Genomic DNA, 26,923 nt, shown 5'->3' with positions numbered 1-26,923 from the left:
TACACTCTGCATGGGACACACACACACTTAGCTCTGGGATCCTTTGCCAATAATCACATCACTTCTTCCTGTCTGTACTCCCAGCTGCTTAGCTGCTCCTCCTCTGTGTCCCCACAGCCGTCACTACACCTGCAGCGTTTTGTAATTTACATTTGTGTCTTCTTCCCTGACTCAACTCCCATCTCCCTCAGAACAGGGACGATACTATCGTATTTATCTGTCCCATGCCTGGCATGATCTTTGGGCTCAATAAATGTTTCAGTGGGTAAGTGAATGAATGAATGAGCGAATTTCAGGTAATGTTATGAACAATACATATAAATACAGTTTAACAAAGGCACCCAATCCAGACCAATCATTTGTTCTTGGAGCCTTCCTACAAGTTGGGAGGTGGACGGGGCATAGTTCCTTCCCATTTTATAGACAGGAAATCCAAGTCTCGTGAATGGGATGGGCTCTGTGACTAAGAAGGGCAGGGCAGGCCTGGAGCCCAGTTCTTTGGCGTGTGGCCCGGCGTCTTTCTGTGTCTCCAGGAGGTTGTGACACCCAGCAGTGTGTGGCCTCACGACTATGTACATGGGTTTCCCTTTGACAGCAACATGGAAGTGTGTACTGGAAAGCCGGGGCCAGCCGGGTGCTGACAAGCCTGTCACCAGCCCTCCCATTACACGGGCAGCTTCAGGTCAGTGTGGCCAGGTCACGGGAGCCTGAGAAACTTCTGTAGACGGGGGAGAGGGGCCCTGAAGTCTGGATTTTTGTGCATTGTCAGGGTGTAGGGAGGTAGCTTGGGCAGTCGTCCTACGAGCATGGTCTGCCCTGCCCCCCTGCGATGGGTATACCTGGTGTCTGGGGCAAGGTTCAGGTGCTAACAGCCCTCATCACACAGGCCCCCTCCTGCTCCACTCGGGATGTCTCCCGTTGATGCTGGAAGGCTGGCTTGGCTTCTCCTTTTCTGCCAGACTCCAAATACCGCAGCGAAGCCGCACTTCCCTGTTCGTCACTAGTACTGCCTGCGGTGCTCAGGTGTCTTTATCAGAATCTTCAATTTCGAGCTTTCTGGGCCAGGCCGAGGTTTGGGCGCAAAGGTGCTTTCCTGTGGGTCTTCCAAGGACACATCCAGAGAAGAAGTGCCCATTCTTGCTGTCATAGGCCGTGTGACCCCCCAGGGTCAGCAGGCAGAGCTCAAGCCTGAGCCTTTACCCCTTCTTTCCAGGCCTGTTTCTCCATCAGCAGCTGCCCAGTGTGGATGGACTCCAGCACCACAGCCCAGTGCCGCCAGCTGGAAGCCGCCGTAGGTGGGGCCCAGGCTCTCAGCTCCCTCACTGGGTCCCGCGCCTATGAAGTAGGTAGTGTTTGCTGTGGGCTGGGGACTAGGTTTGGTCCTGGGAGGAAGGTCTAGTTGTTGGCTCTGGTCCCTTCTCCCTGGGTGTCTGGGAAGACACAGCTGGTGGCTTGCCCCTGTTCGGATCATGTGAGGCCGTGATGAGCCCTGTGTTGTCACCCCATGGAGCCAGGACTGGGCACTCTGGCCCCTGGTTCTGATCAAGGCCATCCTGCCTCCTGGTGCTGTCCGTCAAGCAAGGGCAGCCCTCCCCTTGTATGTTCCCCGGTCAGAGCTGAGGTGTAAACATGGCTGTGCTCCTCACATCAGCTCCTGCCTATCGGGATGATGATAACACCTGGCTTTCAACCTCTCAAACCTGGGGATAAAAATAGCCCTTACATTTTGGGTAGTTTTGAAGCCAAAAGGAACCAGTGCATGTAAGATCTGTAGTGCGATTCCTGCAAAGTAAAGAAAAAGCTGCTGGTTTCAGCTGTGGTCCCACACCATCCCACAGGGTGGCCACAATTGGCCCAGCTTGGGTCATGCTACCCTCACTGGAGTAAAGGTTTGGGGGACAGGGCCAACCCTACTTGGGCCACCTGAAGTAAGAAGAATGTGGGTGAGGAAACTACCTGAGTCCCCCGCACAGGTGCCCTTGGTCACAGCAGTGCCTGTGCTGTGTGAGGCGCAAGGCTTATTCACTCAGGGTGGTTGGCAGATTTCAAACAGTTCCGGATTTGAGGCCTTTTTAAAGCTTTCATTATGCTGACTAATATCCGGAGCTTACCACTTTATGGAGTTGATCATTCCATGTAGGGTTCGGGTTTTTAAGAATTTGCGTTCTTTTTCCAGCGATTTACTGGAAACCAAATTGCCAAGATTTACCAGCAGAACCCCGAGTCCTACTCACACACGGAGGTTGGTAAACTGGTTAACGTTCCTATTTGATCGAAAGTTCACAGTTGAATTCCTTTTATTAATATAATACTTACCATTAGCATAAATGCATCTTGTGTGCATTGGTGGAAAACATTGATTTGCAGACATTAAAACTGATGTATTCAATTTGCTTTTTTCTCATCATTAGGTGGTTTCCAAAGAGGAGGGAAAGAATAGAATCGTGGGAAAGAGAGGTCGGGTTCTCCTGTCCAGAAGGGGTGGCGGTCAGGGTCAGGGTGGGAGCAGCAGGGACTCGCGTCTTCCTGGGATAGCCTGAGTGGGAGACCTGGGTGCCCTATAGGCTCTGTCCACTCAATTTCCTGTATGGGAAATGCAGGGTGGCTACCAGGCTCTTGATCGGTGTAGGGTCAGTGTTTTCTTAGGAAATTCGTGAAGCTGGACTGAAGTGTCCCCAGCGGTGGCCCTTCAACCAGAGCCTGCGTCCAGGAGCCCAAATTCATTCCTTGATCCACAGTTGCTGGAAGTCAGTACTTAATGCCACCTGAAGAGTGGCACTCCCACACCTTGGGAAGTGATTGCCATCTCTGAGTAATTGGAAAAGGATCAGCTTGTGTTAAACCAAAGTGCCTTAGTAATCTCGGAAGTTAACTTCCAATTTCTTATTTCATGATTCAAGATTACTCTGCAGCATTAGCCATGTAGATGGGGGAGGAGGAGGGGATGAAAAACCCTCTCCAATTTCTGTGTGAAACAAAGGACAAAGGTGGCCTGATGAGATCAAGAGGTGTCGGCATTCTCTCCGCTGGCCCAAGGGCTCCTGATTTCCGTGTGGAAGCGCAGACCCTCAGGCTGACATTTGAAATCCATTATCAGTTCCTCTGGCTCACATCTGGGGTCTGTGGATTCCGAGGGGCTGGCTTTCGCTGATACTTGCTCTGAACCCCTGAGACTGTCTTGGTTGGTTCTGAGTCCCGTGGCCACACATCTCACTTCCCTTGTAACTAGACATAAAGACCACAGAAGTAGAGGAAGGAAATCAGGGCACCACACTCCCTGGATTCCGGGTGGCAAACCCGCTGCCCTGAGCATGACTTTGTCTTGGGGCTTATTGCTCTTTGTCTGTGTTGAACTTGACAATTTTATGGCTTTTCAGAAACTGCAGAGTGAGGTGCTCGTCCTAGGGGGTCAGTTCTTGGTATTCCAGCTACTCAAAATGCTTTCATTATTGGAGCTCCTCGCTCACAGTTTCCACTTCCCTCTCCAATTTAAAACGCTTCGTGTGTGTGTTTGTGTGTGTGTGTGTGTGTGTGTGTGTGTGAGAGAGAGAGAGAGAGAGAGAGAGAGAGAGAGAGAGAGAGAGAGTATTCAGTTGCTTAGGATATATGGAAGTGAGTCATAGCTTACTGTGTTTCTCTCTTTTACAGAGAATTTCTTTGGTCAGTAGTTTTGCTGCTTCCCTATTCCTTGGGTCTTACGCCCCTATTGACTACAGTGATGGTAAGACTTCATGGTCCTGGGCGTGTGCCGGTGCAGTGGGCTTGCGGGAGCTTCATCCACCTGGGTGGGTGTCAGTCTTTCAGCCTTGTCGTCTGTTGCCAAAAAGAGAGTATATTTGTTATCTATTGCTGTGTAACAGATGGCCCCAGCACTTAGCAGCTGAAGACCACAGATGCTTATTTGCCCACAGAGTTTCTGAAGGTCGATAATCTGGGAGCAGCTTAGCCGGGTGGTTCTGGTTCATGATCTCTCATGAGGGGCCCGTCACGCTGGCACCCCGGGCTGCAGTCATCGGAAGGCTTGACCACATCCAAGAGCACATGTGTGGCTGCCGGCCCCAGTTCCTCACCATGTGGGGCCCCCATGGGGCTATTAAGGGATGGGAGAAGGAGAGAGCAGCCAAGTAGAAGCTACAGAGTCTTTCATACCCTAATCTTGGGCGTGACATGTCATCACTTCTGCCCCAGCTTACTGGTCGTACAGACCTATCCAGGTACAGGGAGGTGGAGACCTCACAAGTGTGAAAACCAGAACTCAGGGACGAGCAGGGGTCATCTTGGAGCTTGGTTCTCACAAGGAGTCACATGGAAGGTTTTGTTCCCATTTGGGGAACTTGTGACAGTTGTGAGCTTCTGGAATCAAAACCTGGACAACAGTAAATGCAAATGGTACCAGTAAAGAAGGAAAGCCGGGGCGAGATTGCTGACGGGGCTCTTAGATGAGGCCAGACTAAAAGGAGTGACCGGAGAGGGGAGCAGAATGCACAGCGAGAGCCCCGACCTGTGACCGTGGCTTCAGAAAAGCGTTGTGGAGAGCTCTGAGCCTCCTGGGATTCACCTGGAGGTTTTGGGTGCTGTTGTGTGCCAGACATCCTTGTTTTCAGGGATAAAAGGGGTGGTCCCTAAGCTTCTCTCAGTCTGGAGAAGACAAGGCTCCTACAGCTGACTCCATAGACATCAGACCAGGAGAACCCAAACCTGGATTGGTGTGAGCGCCCGCCTCTGCTCTCCACACCCACCTGCGGCTGTTAGGTGCTGCTGGGGGAGGTCACACCACTGCTCCAGTCGACATTCCAGGGGTCACATTCTTCAACCTCCACTGGGCCCTCCACTCCACTCCCCTCACTCTCACCTGGGGAGTCACCTCCTGATTTACCAGCTGTCCGTCCTCCTTTCATGGGCATCTGCATCCCAGCCCCTCTCTGTCTGCCTCCACTGTGCTGGGTTCCCCCCTTCCCCATGCCAAGGAGAGCCTTGGGAGAAGTAGATTGTTCTAGGAAAGGCTTAGTGAGCTGATCTTGGTGAGAGCGCAGAGAAGTTTGGAGGAGCCTGCGTGCTCTCCTCTGAAAGTTAGATGTGACTGGGAAGTCCCGGAGGCCTGACCCACATCAGCACCAGGCTGTCCCCGGGTAGACACCTTGAAACCCCAGGGGACACGAAGAGCAGGGAGAGCGAGCTGTTCCTTGTTGACATATTGCTGGTAGTTCCCCTCCCCCAGCCAGGTCTTAGAGCAGCAGGTTGCTAGGCTGCCAGTGGCATTCGAGCCTGTGAGGAATTTTTAGAGGAAGTGGTGGGGCCATGTGTTTCCAAGGGCCCTGGTGGCCTCCGGTTCTCCAGTTCCAGCATGACCCAGGCACATCCTATACCTTCCATTGGTACAAGTTTGCTGCAAGCAAATGATCTTCTCTCTGCCAGGTTTCTGCATTTTTACAGAAAGTCCTTTTTCCAGGTGCTCCTATTTCTTGTGTCCTTCCTTCCTTAGGTTCTGGAATGAATCTGTTGCAAATCCAGGACAGGGTCTGGTCACAGGCTTGCCTCAGTGCCTGTGCACCGCATTTGGAGGAGAAGCTTGGCCTGCCGGTACCGTCATGCTCAGTCGTGGTAGGTCTCCTTTCCCGTGATGGGCTCCTGCAAGAGCTGGCAGCTACTGGGGAGGCAGTGCAACGCGCACATGTGCATGCACACACACATTCATTTACACGCAGGGTTGGGATTTTCAGCTTAGTGTAAGATATGTAAAGTTAGATGTCTGGATCTGTGCCTTGCACTCAGGTACTCAGGTGAATACTGTGTTTCCCCGAAAATAAGGCCTAGCCGGACCATCAGCTCTAATGTGTCTGTTGGAGCAAAAATTAATATAAGACCCGGTATTATATTATATTATATTATATTATATTATATTATATTATATTGTATTTTATCAGGTCTTACATTAATTTTTGCTCCAAGAGACACATTAGAGCTGATGGCCTAGCTAGGCCTTATTTTCGGGGAAATGTGGTATATAGAACACTGTCTTATGGCCGTGCAGTTGGGGGTGGGGGGCACTTTGTAAAATTCCAGTAGGAACTTATTAGAATAGGAAAAAAATTGAAGGCATAAGTTCTGGGTGGTTGCGCATCTTAGGAAAAAATGCACAGCATGTTGCAATTCTAGGGCTAGGGACCACCAGGGAAGCTTGAAGCAGGCAGTCTGGAGGAAATGGAAAGAAACGCCAGTGAGTCTGGCAGAGCCTGGCCCTGGTGCCCGCTGCCCAGGATGGAATCCTGGCTCTATCCGTAACTGGCTCAGTGACGTTCATCTCTGCCTCAGTTTCCTCATCACTTCCATTATTCCTGGAACAATGAGAATAACAATACTTTCTATTTCATCAGGCTGTTGTGTAGGATAAATGCGTTGATGCCTTTAAAGTGCTTAAGCGCTGGCCGGTTTGCTCAGTTGCTTAGGTGCGGTGCTAATAACACCAAGGTTGCTGGTTCGATCCCCACATGGGCCACTGTGAGCTGTGCCCTTCTTAAAAAATAGAAAAATAAAATAAAGTCCTGAAGGTAGTGCCAGGTCCTGTTGTAATAATAAAAACTTTTAAGCATCAGTGTGCCACCCCATTCAGAATAGACACTGCCTGTGCATGCTCTGGTGTGCCCTAGTGGGCCGGCTCAGTTTTTGGCTATTCTGAGGGGAGAATAGAGTTGAGAGAGACCTGGGCCCTGCTCTTAGGGCCCTTTGGCGTAGAGCACAGGCCACACAGCCAGGGCAGTCAAAAATCCTGAGTGGGACATTGTTGGGTGTGCAGGAAGGAGGAGGGTCCCCGAGGCCTGGGGAGAGTCATGGGGCTGGGAGGGGTGGGCCCCGAGGAGAACCAGGCTATCACGAGTACTCCCCATAGGGAGTCCCAGCCACAGAAGCACTTGTCTGAGATCAACAGCGATACTCTGAAAATAGCCTTTGCCACCGTGAGCAGAACCACAGAGCCACACCATCACCATCCAGAGGGTGCCGTGAGGCCAACACACAGAGTTTAAGGGAGGGTATCCTGCCCCTAGCAGCAGACGTTCAGGACCTGGGCACACGGCTGCACAGCAGAGACAGAGGCAGGACGAGCAGAACACAGCCAAGCCTCGGCGCTTTTAGTTTCATGTGGGATGGAAGCAGCGTTTTGTCCATGGCAGCAGGCTTCGCCAGCCTTATGCCAAGCACAGAGACCACCGAGGGGAGCCTGTGCAGACGCTCAGCTTGCGGAACAGGATTCTAGAACGGTTCTGGATTTTCACTTGTGACATCTGCACCACATGATGGTGATGGGGAAAACAAGCGAAATCCATGTTTTCTCTCTCTTTTTTTTTTAAATTTTTATTTTTTAAATTAGTTTCAGGTGTACCAAACAATGTAATAGACATTTACACCCCTCACAAAGTGATAACCCCCGTCTTCCATTGACTACCCCTCTGACATCGCATACAGCTTTTATAGTTCCACTAACTCTATTCCCTATGCTGTACTCCACATCCCGTGACTGTGTATATATTTAATTATAATTGTCATTCAATATTATTCAGCTTCAGCTTCAGGTGTCATCTCTTTTTTTGAAGATGGTGTCCAGATAGCTTTCTGTCGTTTGCTCTAGGAAAATATTTGGTGATGGATTGTAAAGGACATTTCTGGGGCCCCACCTTGCATCCCCCCAGCCTACCTTTTTCATCGTCCATCATCACCTGGCAGCAGCCTGCCTGAGCTGCATCCATGTCTGTCACTTGCCTCACGCTCTGGGACTTCTGTGTCTCCACATTTGTGCTTTGCAAACCTGGAGGCACAGGGAGGACCTTGCACCAGCAGGAGCCTGTGGAGAGCTGCTCCCCTGTCCTGTCCCCAGGCGGGCAGCCCCACGTCCGCTTCACGCAGCTCTTCAGATGTTACCCCGTGGCTGAGTCTAGTCTGTGGTGCTGACCAGCTCCACATTGTACCCCCCGAAGCTCTCCCTCCTTCCCTGTTTCACTCTTCCTGGTTCCGCTTTCATTTCCTGGAATCACTTCAAATAAGCCACCTGCACACATGCCCAGACGCAGACTCTGTTTTCTGAGGCAACTGAGGCCTCTGCCTCTGTCTCCCGGGAGATGGCTTATTCTGATGTCAAACTGAAATTTTGCTGGGAGGAGCAAACCTTTCTGTCAGACATTGGAAACCCCATTGTTTATTTTAAACTTTTGGAACTAAGAAAAGCGGAAAAAAGCTTTCATACTATACTTTCTAAAAATTCTGTCTGCCCAGAGGGTGTCCCTGCCCTCTGACCCCATAGCCACTTTTGGAGGGGCCCAAGGGTGTGGTTCCTGGGGGACTCCCTCCCCCCGCACTGCCTTTTGGGGTTTGTTTTCTTTAGAGTGTTGCCCTCTGCATTTATGTGTCTGGTTATTAAATCCGATTGCTGGGCTGATGGACCGTGCATGTAAGGGTTTATCTATTCCTGTGAGTTTGCTTACTGCTGTCCTCCAGTTATTTATTTTGAATGTTATATCCAGACTTTGGAGCTAACACAGCACATACAAGTTGGGGATTGGTTTGCCCTAGTGACCTTGAATCTCAAAATCAAGTGGTCTACAAGGCAGTGCAATGACCTCATGTTCATGGTTCCAAACCTGTGCTGGGCTCCTTGGGCTTTTTGTAAACAAGAGGGACATCCCTGGTTTGCCGCAGGGAGTGTGTGACTCCAGGCTCAGTGACCTGGAGCCTGCAGCATTCCTGTGGCCTGAGGTGTGTGGCCTGCGCTGCTGAGCAGGCGGTCAGCAGGGCATACTGTCTTTTTCTCCCCAGGGAGCAATTTCTTCCTACTACGTCCAGCGCTATGGATTTTCTCCAGGATGCAAAGTGGTGGCCTTCACGGGGGACAACCCAGGTGAGTACCTTAGGGGATTTCACTCTCTAAGTGTCCTGACGTACTCTGTGCCAGTCTGGCCTCGTGATGTAGCCCTTCTGTGGCGGGGCCCCTCCCTCCAGGGCTGCTCCACGGCTGAAATCTGGCTCCTAGTACCTGCCCCATGTTGGCCCTGGCTGCTCTCAGGAGCAACTCAAGGCTGCCCCTCCACTCCACTGAAAACCGATCAGCGATTAAGGCAGGCCGTCCTGCCCACCCCTCTCTGACCTCCCAATTCTGTTCCAACCTAAATATCTCAGTGCCTGCAACCCTTCCTCTAGGACACCCCATCATTTGATCTGTAGGTATGACTCACTTCTCATCCAAACACCTTGCTTGCCTTTCAAAATGAAAATAACTTAATCAGGTCACATTAGGAACATGGATTAGTTCTTATGCTTACTCTATCGACTAGAAGAATGTCAGGGAGAATGACAGGCCTGTTTTTTAACCCTTGAAGTGTGAGCTTCTGGGCACATTTGAACGGGAATGACAAAGAAGCAGGTTTCTGTCCTTTTGGATTTTGGTTTCAGGCTGAGTGTCGGAGATACCAGGCTGGTAGCTCTCAGCCGATCCAGCCCTAAGTCTGACCTTCAGTTTGCTGTTGCCTTAAATAATACATTAGTTGCTCCTTCATTAAAATAACAACAATAACAAGCAAACAGACTAACAAAAGGCTCATGCTTTTTCCCTTACTCACAAGGGGTACCTCTTCATTGCAGAAAAAAATTTTAAATACTAACAAACCAAAGAAAGGATATAATGATCATTTATAATCCCTTAACCCAGAGATAACCACAGTTAAAATTTTGATGAATATCCTTCCAACCTTATTTCTGTGCTCATAAATGAGCATATTTTATTTTAACGAACCTGGGCAATATTTTTCGTGCAGTATCATTTTAATGGTTGTCTGGGGTTTGGTTATCCCAGCATTTATTTCACCAGTCCCCTGTGGAGGAGGTTGGCCTGGCTTCTAGTGTTTAGACAATGCAAACAACATTGCAGTGCACATCCTGTATTGTCCCTTATTCCTGTAGGATAAGTGCTCAGAGGGGATTCCTGGATCCAAGGCTCTGGCACACTGCTGATTGCACCTCACCAGCAATGTTTTGAATACGCCGTTCCTCCTTCACATTACTCTTTTCATTCATTCTCTCGGTGTTTAGTGAGCACCTACTACATGCCAGGCCTTCTTTCAGTTCCAGAGTATATCAATGAACAGGACAGATAAACATCACTGTCATGGCCCTCACGTCGAACAGGGGCAGAAGCAATCAATGTAACCTGCCCCTTTCCATACCGCTGGGGCGAAGGAAAGCCCGTCACTGCCGCCTCCCCTTTGTCTTTCTCTGCCATGTGTGTCCTGGTGTCTTGACTTGGCCCCCTTGGTTCTCCAAACAACTGGGAGCACCGGACAGTGGGCAGGGAATTTAAACCCCTTTAGGGAAGAGGTCCCAGCCCCAAATCAGGGGCCATGACCACAGAGACTCCACCTTCTGACCCCTGGGACCTCCTTTTGGGACCTACTGAGCCCTCAGCTCACTCTGTTGCTGCCTCTACCCTTAGCATGTGGATTCAGGTGGGAGATAGGGGCTGTATTCCCAACTGGCGGGTGATTATCATTTGCTCTGTGGCTCCCATATGACGTCCAGCTAACCAGAGGCTCCTCTCCTGTTCTCAGCATCACTGGCAGGCATGAGGCTGGAGGAAGGTGACATTGCGGTAAGGTGACCACAGCTACAGGTGCAGCCAGCTCTTTCAGCCCTGGGGACTGAGATTCTGGGTCTTGGCAGTATCTTTGCTGCCTGTCAGAGGGTTTGCGGGTTTTAAAAGGCAGCTGAGAAAGGGGCTGGGGAGACCCAGGCTTTTGCTGAGTCCCCCGTTGGCCTTGACAGTGGCCAGTCTTGGTGGACACAGTGGCAGACAGTCAGACATTGGGCCAGAGGACTGTGAGCTCCCCAGCTAGATAAGGAGGACGTCACCCATGCCCTCCTGGGTTTAGTGGGAAAGTCATTCGGGGAACCACTCATCACCTACACCATTAGACGCAGTTGTGGTAAGTTCTAGAAAATCCGCCCATATGATCCATGCATGACAACCTGTGTGTGGGGAGCTGACTTTGGGCTCGTTTGGTGTGGGAGGGTCAGAGAGGTGTCTCTGAGGAAGTGGCATTTAATCTGAGGTCTGCAACAGGAGGAGTGAAGCGATGGGGTTGGGGCGGGTAGAGCTGGGCAAAGGCTGAGGTGCCTCCCCCTGCCCATGTCTCCCCAGGTCAGCCTAGGCACCAGTGACACCCTGTTTCTCTGGCTCAAGGAGCCCACGCCCGCCCTAGAAGGCCACATCTTCTGCAACCCAGCTGACCCCCAGCAATACATGGCGCTTCTGTGGTAGGTGGAGTGGGAGGAAGGAAGAAGGAGGTTCGGACGGGCATCACCCCATCGGGAGCACCTCAAGTCATTCCGCTTGTGGGCAACTGAGACCCGAGGGGCTCTGCTGCCAGACAGCAGGGCTGGGTGGGGAAGAGCCCTGGACCTGGAGTCCCCTAAAACTCAACCCTACCACCCGCATCCTGTGTGGCCTGGAGCAGGCAGCATATCTGAGCCACAGTTTGCTCTGAAAATGGGGAGAATGAGTGTTTACTTCCTAGTGTTGTACACGGTAGACCTTTAACAAATGGTAGTAAGGACTCCTGCTTCCGGCAGTTCTCATGAAAGGGGTGTGCTCTGTGCCCGGACCACAGGCCTTTGGAGAAGCTACTTCCAGCTTTGCTGGAAGCTACTGAGTGAGGTTTCGGAGCCTCTAAACCCCAGGCACCGCTGGAGAATGTGTAGGTCTAGTAAATCTAGCTCCCCCTGCCCGTTGTCCAGGTGGTATGGCGTGTAGAAACCCAGCTCCCTGTCCCTCTCTGAGCTCCTTTGTGGCAGCCTCCTCTGTAAACCGCTCAAGACAAGTGACTCCGGGGACATGAGGAAGAACTTCAGATCCCTGCCACATAGCATCTGGGGCTTGTGGTCCAGCCTGACCTACAGCCCTTCTACTTGGGACTCGTCATGGAAACACATGGGTCCAGTCAACAAGTACTGGGTCCCTCCCTCAAAGTTGTGTATACTTCCGCAGCTTTAAAAATGGCTCCCTCATGAGAGAGAAGATCCGTGATGAGTCCGCTTCCTGTTCCTGGAGTGAGTTTTCTAAGGCGCTACGGTCCACGGAGATGGGGAATGGCGGAAACCTTGGTAGGCTGTTTGTTGATGCCCAGGTCCATGAAGGGGCAGCAGCTCACTGTGGGAGGGGCAGGGCCTGGGCCACCATGAGTTGGGATAGAAGAGGGCCAGGGAGAAGCCAAGGGGGTCCCTTCTGTCTACACTTCGGGTCCATGGGCCTTACAAGCTGGTGTGAGACCCAGTGTTCTGAGTGAGGTGGGCCATGAGGCTGTTGTTGGCTGCCACTCTGTGCCTGGAGTGGGAGACCAGGCCATTGCTGCATCCTCTGTTGCCTCTGCCCCTGGTGACAGCATCAGAGATGGCAGCCACAGCACCCACTCCACTCGGGTGCATTTCCATGCACAGCTTTCTGCCCCAGACACAGGGTCCTGTTAGGAAAAGTGCCCGGCGCCTGGAGCAGGCCTCTGAGCTGTGAGGGGATCTCCCTTGATCAGTCAAACCTGTGCTGGTATTTTAGGGTTAGTGGGGCAGCCACCCCTTGACCTGGCCTGCGTGGTGAGTCTAGGAGGAGCTGTGTAAGCAAAGCTAGCCTTGCCCTTTCCCGTTGCCCTCTGTCCTGCCAGAGAGAAGGAACTGAGAGTATTCGCAGGTCTTATCCAGGGGATAGGGAGGCCTGGGTAAGTCATTCCACCCTGCCCCTTTCTAAGTTGGTTTAGAAACTCATCTTTTGATTTTGACCAGCAAAAGTTAATCTCTTCCTGGTCTGTTTCAGGTTTCTATTTTGATGTAATGGAGATCACCCCTGAAATTATCGGGCGTCATAGGTTTAGTGCAGAAAGCCATGAGGTATGTGTGTTACTGGTATTGGAGCTACGTTTGCTCCAATTTTGAGTATTAAATTTAACAGTCACCAGTCAAATTACTTGTGTGCTACTTTTAGGGACTTTGTTCATTCACTCATCCATCCATAAAGTAAGCATTTTTGATGTGCTAGAGTGTGCGCTAGATGCTGGGGAGTCAGCAGCATCTAAGACCGAAGCCATCCTTCCAGAGAGGAGTGCGGAATACCTCAGGGCTCTCCCCTGAGCTAACGCGCTCTCACAGATAATCATTGAGTGTCATAGAGCCTGTTTCCTCCGTGAGCTTCATCCCACACCTCCCAAGAACTCACAGATCTTGAGATCATGAATTTCCTCCTTATCGAAGGAGCCTCTGGAATGAGGGGCACTCACATTTGTCAGCATTTATTGGGCACTGTTTAGTTCCAGGCGCTTTGTTGGTGGTTTTCTGTGTCTTCCTAATTTATCTCTCAAAGCAACTCTCTGAGGGAGGTATTATCAACTCCTTTACAGATGGAGAAATGGAGCCCCAGAAAGACTAAATCATGCACACAATTCACAAGGGCTTAGGTGATGGAGGGGCTCAAACTGGGTCTTCTTTGGCCCTGAAGTCACTGTTTTATTTTCCCCTCTACCATGTGGTCTTTCCCGGGAGAGATTTGGTCGTTACCTGCTGCTTTGAGGTGACTTTTCTATGAGATAGTCACCAGAGTCATCAGCACATTTTGGGTGGGACGTGAGAGATGTTTCTGACCGTAATGCCTGGGGGCTTCAGTCAGTCTCTGTCAGCAACTGTAACAGAGTTGGCATTGGATTATGTGGCCGATAATGGCGTTCCATATTAGATTGTAAATGGAAAGCTTCATGTGAAGTGAAGGGGTTCATCTCAGTCTTTTGATGGAGGATCAATTTGGTTTCTGTTGTTCATAAAGAGAAAATATGCCCGTTCTCTTTTACGTGACTGTCTAGGTTTGTCAAGGAGAAGGTAGTTTTCTTCGTTAGTTCCGCCAACAGATATGCATGATTGGGGCCAGGCATTGGGGTCGCAAAGGAGAATAAGATACCCTATTCCTCACTCCATGGAGTTTATTGCCTCGGAGGGAGATAGGCAGTAAACAAGTGAACAAACACCTATAGGGTTAGAGTGTGTGACCTGTCGAGGAAGGAGAAGGAAAGTGCCACTGAGAAAGCAAGGGTGAGCTGGGGGAGTTGCCCTAGGTGGGGTGACCAGGTGTGGCCTCTCTGAGGAGGTAACCTTGAAGGATGAGAAGGATCCCCCCCGTGGGAAGAGTGGACAGACGTCCAGGCAGAGGGAGCTGCTTGAGGAAATGAAAGGAGGTGAGTCAGGTTGATGGAGTTCGTGAGGGAGGGAGCGTCCATCACTGGTCTCAAGCTAGAGAAACAGGCCAGGCTGGAGTCGCCACCCACCGTCTTCAGCCTGAAGGATACCCCACAGTTGCGGGTTCTCGGCATAAACCCCTGGCTCTCACTTAGTATCAACTACAGAGACCAGGCTTTGTTGTCTGATTTGATCATTATAACAGCCCTGAACACAGGCACCACTGTTCCCTGAGTTTTGTTAAGAAAGAAAATGAGGTCAGCGAGATTTATGAAACGTATTCAAGATCACAGAGCTGAATGGCAGAGGCAGAATTTGAACCCTCAGTGGCCTGAGCTCTCTGGTGCTCTGACACCCACGGTGATACTCATGTAAGTCTGTGGACACATGTGTGCGAGTTGTGTGTTGGTGTTGAGTGTGTGTGACGAGCAGTTAGTGGTTCAGGAGCCGAACTATGCATGAGCTCCATTGTAGGCCTGAGTCATGAGTTCTGAATCTGGGCAGTTGTTTAAAAAGACCACACACACACACACACACACACACACACACACACGAGTGGACAATGAGAGGTCTTTACTCTGTGCCCACTTTTTCCTGGAGACAGGTCTCAGCATTCCCCAGGGACGTGGAGATCCGAGCACTGATTGAAGGACAGTTCATGGCCAAGAGGATTCATGCCGAAGGCCTGGGCTATCGAGTCAGTAAGTGAGCTGCTGGTGGGTTGTGTTCTGGGGTGGGGGCCCAGGGCCCCGCTCACACTTTGAGGTTCTTGAGACCCTTCTCAGCCTTCAGGCATGACCTGGCAGGGCCCTGTCTTAAGGCTCCATCAGAGGGGCCTCATGCAGAAGGGAGGTGGAGCCTGGCAGTTGACTGGCACTTGTGGGCAGGCATCCACTCGGAGGCGGGTTGTTCCTGCTTCTCTGCTCTGTCCCCAGTGCCTGATGACCTGGCCAGGGGCTGTAGGACATGGAGATCTTTCTGTAACCCTAAGCTCCAACCTGCAGAGGGACTGTTCCAAGCTCTGGACCCTGAGGACATGGGCAGCACATAAGGGAAGGGTCTGGGCTGGGGGCCTTGACTTCTAGCCTGGCCAGGCCCCATCTGCCTGGGGGTGCAGTTCTGGGCATTTCATCTTGGACAGGAAAGAGTGGGGATGTGGAGGTCTGGAATGGAGTGGCAGAACCAGGCCTGGAGGAGGCACACAGAGGGAGAAAGGGATTTCTAGGAGCTTAAACTATGGAATGGGCAGCTTCAGGAGGTAAGTCTCCCTTACTGATGATGTTGTAATGGCCTGGGGGTTCTGTAAGCAAGTTGGAATCCAGGTTTCTAAGATTTATTTCAGCTTTGAGCAGCAGCTGTTGTCACTAGAGAAGGTGGAAAACCCCTGAAGCCTCTTTGCTGGATGGCGTCCTCATGGTACTTTGGTGGGCAGTCTAAGTTCTATGTAGTGTATGTGTTATGTCTTTGAACCCACCAAGTGAAAAGGTACTTTAAAAATAAGCTTTGGGGAAACCTGAAAACCTGTTAGGCAGCCCTAAGCTGCATCACGCGTCAGTGAACACATGGCAGAACCGTGTTCTCCAAAGACGTACAGGAGACCATTCATTGTGGCTCTGTGCTGGGTAGCCCCACGTGGGAAACAACCCAATGCCTGTTGATAGTAGACAGAATAAATGCGTTGTGTGACCCCGCACAGAAATGAAAACAAAGCAGCCTCAACTACACACAACAAATGGAACTGAGCCAAAGAAGCCCAACACGAAGTCCGTACGGTAGGATTCTATGTGCATCCGATTCAGAAACAGACGGACTGTTTGCTGTTGTTGGAAGTCAGGATAGTTAGCAGGTAACTTTCTGGAGTGGACACCAGAGAAGGCTCCTAGGATGCTGGTGATGTTCTGTGTCCTGGGTTATACCAGTGTTTCATTTGTGAAAATGTGTCAGGCGGTCAGCTAATGATGTGTATGTACGTTTTCTAGGATGTGTGTGTGTTCGATAAAACATTTTAAATGCAATCATGTGCCACATAATGACATTTTGGTCAGTGACGGGCCGCAGGTAGGACAGTCCCATCAGATTATAATGAAGCTATAAAATTCCTGATGTCTAGTGAGGTCGTAGCTGTGCTCACATCATAGCACAACACATTCCTCACGTGTTTGTGGTGATACTGGTGTAAACAGACCTGCTGCTCTGCCAGTCCTATAACAGTGTTGTACCTTTTATGTTTACGTAACACAAATACAGTTGTGTTACAATTGCCTACAGTATTCAGTACAGTGACGTGCTGTACTTGGAGCAATTGGCTCGACCGTACAGCCCAGGTGCGTAGTAGGCTGTACCATCCAGGTTTGTGTCACAGCAATGAAATCGCCTAATGACGTTTCTCAGAACCTATCCCCTCATCAAACAACGCATGATTGTAAATCAATGAGCATTATGAATATTCCCATTCCTCTCCATCCTATTGTGCAAACTGAAAAAGAAATTCCCCCAAGGCCTTCAAGACTTCAAAGTTCCCTGAGAAAGGAGATCAGTTGAGCCGGGCAGGGATGGTGCTGAGGTTGGCGCCAAGTGCCTGGCACAAAGGGTCCCCTGGCTGTCAGGAGGGGGCATTGGTGGAGGGTGGCCCTGACAGCCCAGTGTTTGGGGAGAGGCCGTGAGGACAGAGAGGTCCTCCCGGGCTCAGGAGGGGTAATGTGATCATGTCATTATTCCCAGCCTCTAAAGCGTTTCCTGTGCGAAACAGCATAAAATTACTTATCCTCTTAGCAAGCTTAAAAGCAGAATCAAACCTGTCTTGCCAGCTCTGCTGGGTTCCTCTCAAACGAGATCATGTAAATGAACGTGCTTAGGAACACAAAGGGCCGTGCAAACAAGAGACATCATTCTCCCCTCTGCTGTGTGGATTGACCCGCTCAGGTTTCTGTTCATCAACCATAACTTTGTTTTAATAGTGTCTGAGGAGAACAAGTAAGACTGGTGATCGTGATAATTTTAACTGCCAGCATTTATTAAGCGTCCACTGTGTGCCTGGCCTGGTTCTGTGCACTTACTCCTTATTACCAGCAGTGCCTCTGAGGTAGGTGCTGGTATTACTCCCATTTTACAAAGTAGGAAGCTGAGCGTTAAGTCACTTACTCCAGGCTGGCAGAGCTTCTGAATGAAGCCAGTCTGGCTCCAGACTCTGGGTTCTTAACCACTGGTCTACCTCTGCTTTACTTAAGGAATGACGGCTCTCTTGGTGTTGAGATACCACCAGACATAGGCACCCAGCTGGGCTGGGCTACAGCCATGGTGCCTTTTCAGCTTATGTTCCTATGTATATTTCATTTTTCTAAGGTTGATTTGTAAAAGCAATAAAACCTTATCATAGCAAGTTTGTAAAAGTAAACTACTTATAGTCCCATCCTATCTTTTAGCCACTTGTCCTGTGTTTTCTCAAAAATAAGACCTAGCCAAACCATCAGATCTAATGCATCTTTTGGGGCACAAATTAATATAAGACCTGGTATAATATAATATAATATAATATAATATAATATAATATAATATAATATAGTACTGGGTCTTACATTAATTTTTTCTCCAAAAGACACATTAGAGCTGATGGTTCGGCTAGGTCTTATTTTCGGGGAAACACGGTACTATCTGGAGTTCTTCTAGTCTCTTTTATGAGCTTATATTTATATAGCCATAGTCCTATTTCCTTTGTACACAGAAACCCTAAGGTTTATCAAAAGCCTTCTTCATCGGCAGGATTTTGTTCTGGTTGGAAGATGAATCCAGCTTATTTCTCTGATGGACGGAGCTGCCTTCCGTGTCTCTATCTCTTTCCATCTCTACCATGGCAGTTACTTCAGTGGTACTTGAAGTTCCACTTCCCTCTCAGTCCCTCCAGGTAACCCTCCCCAGGTAGAAGCTCGCTTTTGCTAGAGGACAGTTCTTTAACTTGTCAAATGCTGCTGCTGCTCAATGTCGGGGGGTGGAGAGAAGAGGCTGAGAGTCTTACAGTTCTGGAGTCATTAGTCTCCTCTCAGCAGCAATGCACACCGGTGCCTGCATCCAAAACACTCCCCATTAAGCCCCTTGCAGTCGTTTGCTAATCTCATGGGTGTAAATGAAGATCTCAGTGTTGGTTTAATTTGTGTTTCTTTCATTAATGAGTTTGAACAGCTCTTTGTAACTTTGGGTTTTTTCCTCTGTAAGTTGGCTATTTATGTCCTTTCCCATTTTCCCCCATATTGGATTTCCTATCTTTTTCTTATAGATTTGCAGGAGCTTATTGTGTATTTCGAATATTAGATCATCAGTTTTCCGTGTTGCAAGCTTCCTCTGTCATTTGTCCATTAACCTATTTGTAGTGTCAACAGATTAACAGAATCTTGATTAAATTAAATCCACCCATTTTTCATCTTAAATTTTGTGCTTCTAGGATATTGTTTAAGAGGTTTTCCCATATTCCAATGCCACAGAGATGTTTTCACATTTTCTTTTGTTAGTGTAACTTCCACACTTAGGACTTTGGTCCATCTGGAGTCCACCTTTGTGAATGGTGTAAATTGGAATCCAGTTTAAGTTTGGTGGCTCAGTTGTATTTTCCCCCATTACTTGTAGTGCCCCCTTTATCATTTACCAGGTTCCTATATATAGGTGGGTCTCTCTCTGTACCCCTTTTCCATTCCATTGGTTTATCGGTCTGTTCTTGGGACAATCTGTATAATTATAGCTTTGTAGTATGTCTGTTATTAGATGGCTAGGGCTGCATAACAAAGTACCACAGACTGGGTGGATTAAACAATTTCTCTATCTTTGTATGGTCTTCCCTCTGTGTGTCTTCATTTACTCTTCTTACTAAGACACCAGCCATATTGGATTAGAGCCCACCCTAATGACCTCATTTTAAGTTAATTACCTCTTTAAAGATGTATTTGTCTTTATCTCCAAGTAGTCACATTCTGAGGTACTGGGAGTTAGGACTTCAACATACGAGTTTTGGAGGGACACAATTCAGCTCATAACGACGTCTTAATATCTAATATAGCAACAGGCACCCTCCTCACTTTTCTTTTTTCAATATTGTCTTAGCTATTTATGGGTCTTTCTTTTTCCATAAGTATTTTGTACATATTTGGTTCAGTTCCTGAAAAAAAAAAAAAAACCCAGTTGGAATTTTTATTTAGGTTGCATTGAATTTATAAATTAATTTGAAAAAATTGACACTTTTATAATATTAATTCAACCCATCCAAGACCCTGGGATATTTTAAAATTTATTTAGATATTCTTTTTCGTACTTTAATAGCGTTTCAATTTTTTATTCATAGAGATCTTTGAATTCTTTGCTAAGGTATTTCCTGGCTGCATGGTATTTCTGGTTGCCATTGTGAATGATAATTTATTTTTTATCCCATTTGCTAGTTGATTATTGATAGAAATGCCATTGATTACTGTAAGTTGATTTTGTATCTGGCAAATTTATTAAACATTTATTAGTTTGCCTATTTTTAATTTTTCTAGTTGGCCTATTGTTTGTAAATAATGGTAGTTTTATCTTCCTTTCAATCCTTATACATTTTACTTATTTTTCTGACTGGAATAACTAGTACTAGGTAACAGTCTATTGGGTAATATCTTTGTTTTGTTCCTAGTTTAGTTATCTATGGCTGTGTAACAAATTATCTCAAAACATAGTGATTTAAGACAATAATGCACATTTATTATCTTACACAGTCTCTGTGGGTTAAGAATTCAGGATTAGCATAGCTCATTGGTTCTGACTGAGGTCCCTGCTGAGGTTGAGGTCCGTGTGTCATCTGGGGCTACAGTCATCTGAAGGCTTGACTAAGGCTGCAGGATCTGCTTCCAAGGGGGCCTGCTCACGTGCTTGTTGGCAGGAGGCCTCAGAACCTCTCCCTGTAGACCTCTGCATAGCTTGAGTGTCTTCAAGACGTGGCAGTTAGCTTCCCCCAAAGAGAGTGGTCCAAGAGAGGGTGACCTACAACAGAGCAAGGTGTAAGTGTCAATGTCTTTTATGACCTCGTCTTGGAATTCATGCTCCGTCATTTACACAACATCCTGTTGGTCACCTGAGTCAGCCCTATGGAACGTGAGAGGCGACTATGTGAAGGAATGAATATTAGGAGGCAGAGATCATTGGAGGCCATTTTGGGGATTCTGGCAGGCACACTAGTTTTAAAGAGAATGCGGCTAAATGTTTCTGTTAATTTAGATATTTGTAAATTTTGGATGTATGGCCTTTATCAATTTAAGTAAGTTCCCATCTCGCATTGTTGAGAGATTTTGTTTTTTAATGATTTTAAAAAATGAAAAGGAAGAGGTGGGGCAGCAGCCTCACAAGCAAATTACATGTGATAAGCCTGCAGAGACAAAGCCAGCTTTGGATCTTTGCCCCAGTCCTGTGTGAGAAGCAAGAGGCATTGGCCCAACACAAGCCCTTTGTGGATGAAGAACTCTGGAAAACAACCTTTTCTGCTGTTTGTCTGTTCATTTTCCTTGCAGTGCCCAGGACAAAGATTTTGGCCACTGGAGGGGCGTCTCACAACAGAGACATCTTACAGGTAAGTGCCTGTAGCATGCCCTGCATTAGGACCTCTTCTACATCTGTTACTTCTAAGAGCTAGACACTCAGCAATAAGGACTACCTCTGTTCCCGCTCCTGCAGGGATGGGGAACTCACAGCTCGTACTGTCCCAGGAAGCCAGTTCTATTTCCGTATAGCTCACAGTGTGAGCAGTTATCTCATACGTAGATAAAATCCACTGCCCTGTATAACTGCACTCTCTGATACCAGCACTGGCTTTTCAAGTCACAAAAAAAGTGCCTGTCCCACATGGCATGGCAAATCTGACATCAAATGCCAGTGTCGTTGTCTTCCTAAAAGTTTCTCCCTTCCAATTTAAAGACCTCTGATTTTCCCAACCATTCCTCTTACAATATAGTTGCCAGACTTTGTCACTGTCTTTCTGGTCCTCCATTATGCTAGAAATAGATGACCAAAAGTGAAATCAACCTGCAAATGTCTGACAATCAGACTGTTACATCTTGGGGCTGTCAGAGTCTTATTGGGATACTGAGTATATTTGGATGTAGCCTGAGGCTGCCTGAGGTGTTTGAATAAGTGCATCAACTCTTGACTTGTAATATACGTGTCTCAGGTAAGATTCTCTAGAAGCAGAGTCTGAAATGGCATTTTCTATAAGTGATTTGTTTGAGAAAGTTCTCCAGGGAGAAAGGGAGGGATGCAGGCAGGGCAGGGGAAGAAGGGCAAGTAAGGATGTGGTTTTGGCTGGAGTGGCTTCAGCTCCATCCCATGGGGTGACTCGGAACATGAATTATACCACAGACTTGGTTCCACCTTGGGGTAAGGGGTCCAACTGGCTGCCCTGGGGAGAGGTGAAAACAACCTCTTGTGAGAGGCAGCCTCTGTTCAGCCCAGAGCAGTTCTTTTGAGGAGGGGCACATGTGAGCCATTAGCAGCCAGTACTCACAGCAGGGGGGAGAGCGTGGGGGGCTGTGCACACTGGTCCAGTCAGGGGATCTGGATGGGGCATCAGCAGCATCTACTACAATATTTCTGGTCAACTTAAGACCCCCCCCCCAAGGCTTTTCTATGTGAGTTCCTCTTAGTATACATCCTCCATTCTAACTTTATGTAATTTATTTCGGGGACCTAAGTGGAAAAGTTTATCCCTAGAAAACATGCCCTTGTTAGGTAGGTTTGTCTGGGCTTGTTAATATGAGTCTGATACCCAGCCATCTCCACCTTGACTGTTTGCTAAGCATAATTCCTAAGTCTTCCTCGTTGGTCTTGGATAAAATGGTTAAACAGTGCAGGGGCAACCTGGACTGCTGTGGCTCTTCACGAGGGGCGTCCCCTAGGTCATCCTGATAATAGTATCACCGGGCAGCATGGCCAGGTGTCCTTCCTTTAGGGCAGTAGAGGTGAAATGAAAGGCATCAGAAAGAGTGTGAGGAAAGAGAGCCTGGAAAATGCTTGCCAAAATGTCTGTGTTCCGTCTGAGGAATGACTCACCACAGTAAGAATCTCTGTCCTTTCCAGGTGCTTGCGGATGTGTTTGGCGCCCCAGTGTATGTCATAGACACTGCCAACTCAGCCTGTGTGGGCAGTGCTTACCGAGCTTTCCACGGTAGGTGATGGATGGAGAACAGATGCCTCTGGAAGAGGTTGGGGCACTGGCGGGGCTGAGGAGGGTGGAAAGGGGAGCTTAGGATGTTTCCAGTGTGTAGGGACATTGGAGTCTTGGGGGCTGTAGCTTCATTTTTCTCCCTCCCAGCACACGAGAACCAACCCAAACCCTCTGTTCCTTTTTTCTCGACTTCAAGTGGAGACAAAGAGGCAGGGTCTTAAGTGAATGAGGCCTGGTCGGAGTCAGGCTGAGCACAGGGACATTGGGAAAGAACATCCGGCATGCTGAAGGCACGTAGACTTGGGTCTAGACTGCTCGTGGGCAGGAGCAATGGATGAAGTCCAGAGCCATCTTTTCAGCAAGAGCAGAAAGTTGAGACAAAGGTGAGGGCTGCAGAGCCAAGCCGTTCAGGACCCTGGACAGCTCCACGGGGGCCCATTGCTTTGAAGGAGGCCTTGCTTGAAACTCCAAATAATAAAGGAATCTTCCCAATGTAGGCAAGTTCTGGCAAGAGCAGCACATGCCCACAAGGGTAATTCTTCCTCCCGTTTGGTCAGTTTGCTCAGGCTGCTCCTTTGGGCCACCCGTATACCTCAAGGGCTTTGTGTTCTCCCTCTAGACGGTCCATTCTTCACAAGTTTCCTCTTAACTTTTTCACACACCTGTTAAACTATTTTTCTACCAACATTGAGAATTAATCAGGGACCCTGTCCTTCTCTGAATAATTAACATCTTTTTTTATCCCCCTCCCTCCACACCCCATTCACCTCAGCCCCCCTCATGTCACCTCCTCTGTCAAGATCACTGGGTAATTTATTTCCAGATTGTTATGTTTTTAATTAAAATTTACATCACAGTGGATTTTACTTACACTTACCTATGAGGTTTTATTTCTTTTTTTTTTTTAATTCCCTTCAATTTCTTTCTCTTTCGTTTCTGTGCTAGTTTTGTTGGAATATACAACCTGGATATGTTTTTTAAGAGGGAATTCAGTAGGTGATAATTTTCTGAGGTCTTCCAGGTCCAGAAAGGGCTTTGTTTTGTCCTCCCAAAGAATGTTGCCTTGGCTGGGCAGAGGACTCTTAAGTTCAAAATACTTTTCTCAGAACTCTGAAAACTCTGTTCCATGATCTTCTGGCCTTGATTGTTGCCCATGAAACGCCACGGGTCCACTTCCCACTCCTCTTTCTGCCGAAGCAGGAAAAGAATTACACGTTAGGGACCCCGCTGTTATACTCCACTGCATTTCTTTTTCATTTTTCCTTTTCTGTGTCTATTTAGTTGTCAAATGTTACCTGGGGTACCACCCTATTCTGTCCCCCAAAACCAAAAAGTGAGCTAAGTCCTAGCAAACCAGTTCCCACCCCGAGGCCTGTCAGCCACTTGTTTAGAGACCTGTTCTCCCCAGCCGGGGCCAGGGATTAAGCTCACATGCGTCTGTGAATGAGAGGAGAGGGGACTGGACTAGCTCCATCCGTCTCTCTGCTGGCCACCCTACCACTCATCCCATTTGCTCATCCGAACAGCTCTGAGCTGGGATATTCCAGCATTTGGTTAGAAGACAGGGTCTCCCGTCCTCGGTGGGCCCTCCTTCACTCTTGGTGGTGTGTTTCCCTGTCAATCTGATACTACTCCTTAAATTGCCTAGAAATTCCTCACTGTTTCTTGCCCACCTATGGCAACCTTCCCTCGTTTCCAGCTCTGCCACTCATTTGCTTGGTGAGTGTTGATTGAGTGCCTCCTGTATGCAGGCAGTGTGCTTGGCAGCAGGGCTCTAGTGGAGACCCAGTCCCTGGCCTCAGATAGGTTCCGGCTCAGCAAGGTAGGGACCTTCAGCAAACCTGTGGCCAGGAATTGTGAGAAGTGGTCTGAGGAAAACGGATGGTGCTTAGGGATGGAGGGTTAGGGAGCCTCCCCAACCAGTGATGGTCTCTGCTGCAGCTTATCGGAGGAGAAGAAAATCGGTACCTGAGAAGAGAAGAACGTTCCACACAGTGAAAAGGCTCTGAGGCAGGAGGAATGGAAAGATGGCAGGGAGGCTTGCATGCAGTGAGCAATGGGAGGGCAGAGTAATGTGAGAGAGGAGAGGCCAGCGAACCCTTCCCTTCTGTCAGATGTCAGGGGTCAGCCACCGATTCCATGACAGGCGCTATCAGTGAGCAAGACAAACTAGGCCCTGTTGAAGAGGCCTGCATTTAAAAGCTTTCTTTTCTCTCTTATAACAGTTTTATTGAAACACAGTTTATAAGACATAAAAATTACCCAATTTTAAGTGTACAATTCAATGATTTGTAGTAAATTTACTGAGTTGTGTAACCATCAGCATAATCCAGTGTTAGAATATTTGACCACCCCAGAGATAAAATGCTGTTTCCGGTTAAAGTTCTCATTGGCAATGTGCACTGATGTGAAGTGAAATTTCCCTTCTAGGCCTTGCAGCTGGGACAGACGTGCCCTTTTCAGAGGTTGTGAAGTTAGCCCCAAATCCCAGATTAGCTGCTACCCCAACCCCAGGAGCTTCTCAGGTGAGAGACCATCAGAATTTGGTCAGAGCATTTGCATTGTGAAAACCAACCAGGTTCTTTTTTTCTAAAAGGTAAGTTTTTCTTTTTCACCTACATTAAAGTTGATGTGCTTAACCAACAGGGAAATCCAACTGTTTTTTTTTCCAATTGTCGAGGAAACAGCAAAAGAAGCAAGATTGCCAACTGAGATTCACAGATGCTGCTGATTTTATAGCCCCAGGGGACAGATAGATTTCTGGGCATACCCTCCTTGCTCCATATGCCTCGGGGTGGGCACTTCCATTGCACCTGGGAACAGAAGCCACTGAAAGACTGTCACTTACGCACAGGGCATGCTGGGTTTCTAGCACTCACATCTGAAGTCTGGATCCAAGACAGCTATGCTATCCCTCAGGCCAGGAAATCCTTGTGAAGGCAGCCCCCCACTTGTTACAGGTTGGGCTCCCTGGAAAGCAGACTCAGGATGTCTGTTAGGATGCAGGAGATTTATGAGGGGGTGCTCTTGGGGTCTATGTGGAAGGGAAAAAGAGGAGGCAGGACCGGGTGGAGGGAGGAGGTAAGCTGCAGCGCCATCTCAGTGGAGCCCTCAGCTAGTCCTACAGGAAGTTCTGAAGCTGGGATGAGCCTTTAGAGTTCGGGTGCAGGGGCCAGGCCTTTATAGCTCACGTCAGTCAGTCATTGCGTGCGGGCTGCAGGCAACCCTGAGATGGGGTAAGGCCGCTGTCCATAGCCGAAGCCATCCCCAAAGTGGGCTGTCGCAGAGGTCTGGGGAACTAAGTCCTCCATTCCTGAAGGGCCATCTGTGTGGTACATCACAACATCTGCTGCACCAGTCTCCTGTTTACAGAGCGTCTTGCAGCCCAGGAGCAGGGGTGGCTCAGATACAGGGCTCTATTCCTCACTGTCCAGGAGGCAGCTTGAGTTTCATGTTTGCCTCAGTTTTCCTTGGCCCTGAAGTGGGGTGATGTGGAGTGGGCCTAGGTGGGTACTGTGTACACCCTATGAGGGACTCTGAGCTAGAAACCCCCAACCTTAATGAAGGAGCTACAAGCAAACCTGCCCAACCTTTACCCCCAAAGGAGACATTATCTTTATTATCCTGGTCAGTAAAAAAACTTTCCCTCTGCCCCCAGAGGGCAACACGACCTTCTAAGGCTGCTATACAAACATCCTTGAAAAGATAGTCTGGAACAAAAGCTGTCACCAGTCATATATATAGAAACACCGTGGAGAATTGTTCCCAGCATATCTTGGAAGCAGAAGCTCATGCTTTCCAGGTGACCAGATAACCCACACGCATCAGTCTGCCCAAGCTTCGATTATCTTCTGTTGTGTGTCCTTACGTTTAAGAGGCAGCTCAGTGCAGTAGAAAGACCCGACAGTGAGATAAAAGGCCTTTGGGTTCTGAACTTACTCTGTCTCTCCCTCACCATCTGACCTTCATGTGACCTTGAGCAGCACTCCTCAACTCTGAACCTCTGTTTCTTCATCTGTGAAGTGGGGACATCTGTCCTGCCTTCTTTCAACCTTCCAGTTGCGAGGCTTGAGAAGAATTCTTAACTGTAATGGCTTTCTTACGTAACAGGGGGTCTGAGGTAGTTGCCAGTGTTGGTTCATCAGTGTCAGGGCTCCGGGTCATGTTCCCTGAAATTCTCCAGATCAGCACTGGACATTGGGGACATCATGAGAGCCACATATGTCGTTTTAAATTTTCTAGTAGTCTCTTTAAAAAAAAAAAAAGTAAAAAGAAATAAATGACTACTTTTAATAATATATTTTGTTTAATCCACCATGTCCAAAATGTTGTCATTTCAACATGTAATCAGTAAGAAAAATTGCTGGTGTGAGATTTTACTTTTTGTGTGTGTGCGAAGCTTTTACAGTCTGGTGTGTACTTAGCACAGTGGTTTCATTTCAAGCACTCAAAGGCACATATGGCTTGTGGCTACTGTATTGGATAGTACAGCTCTAGGCAGGTTTG

The 26,923-nt window shown here is 48.5% G+C and overlaps 1 protein-coding gene across 2 annotated transcripts in view; it reads left to right on the top strand.

The window, feature by feature from the left end:
• XYLB (xylulokinase) overlaps positions 1-26,923 on the top strand; it is a 39,479-nt gene that overhangs the window by 9,238 nt on the left and 3,318 nt on the right. The window contains exons 5-18 of one of the 2 annotated variants that reach the window (XM_019727608.2): positions 596-682; positions 1,214-1,342; positions 2,177-2,242; positions 3,649-3,721; positions 5,483-5,601; positions 8,806-8,887; positions 10,590-10,630; positions 11,180-11,295; positions 12,026-12,141; positions 12,842-12,915; positions 14,852-14,948; positions 20,769-20,827; positions 22,330-22,417; positions 24,848-24,942. In XM_019727608.2, coding sequence (XP_019583167.2) covers positions 596-682; positions 1,214-1,342; positions 2,177-2,242; positions 3,649-3,721; positions 5,483-5,601; positions 8,806-8,887; positions 10,590-10,630; positions 11,180-11,295; positions 12,026-12,141; positions 12,842-12,915; positions 14,852-14,948; positions 20,769-20,827; positions 22,330-22,417; positions 24,848-24,942 — 1,242 coding nt within the window. Of the gene's footprint in view, positions 1-595; positions 683-912; positions 1,024-1,213; positions 1,343-2,176; positions 2,243-3,648; positions 3,722-5,482; positions 5,602-8,805; positions 8,888-10,589; positions 10,631-11,179; positions 11,296-12,025; positions 12,142-12,841; positions 12,916-14,851; positions 14,949-20,768; positions 20,828-22,329; positions 22,418-24,847; positions 24,943-26,923 lie in introns of those variants that run through there. The other variant, XM_019727609.2, reaches the window with a different exon arrangement.

Source organism: Rhinolophus sinicus, linkage group LG10, assembly GCF_036562045.2.
Source record: "Rhinolophus sinicus isolate RSC01 linkage group LG10, ASM3656204v1, whole genome shotgun sequence".
Classification (NCBI taxonomy): domain Eukaryota; kingdom Metazoa; phylum Chordata; class Mammalia; order Chiroptera; family Rhinolophidae; genus Rhinolophus; species Rhinolophus sinicus.
This window is presented reverse-complemented; position numbering and strand designations above follow the sequence as displayed.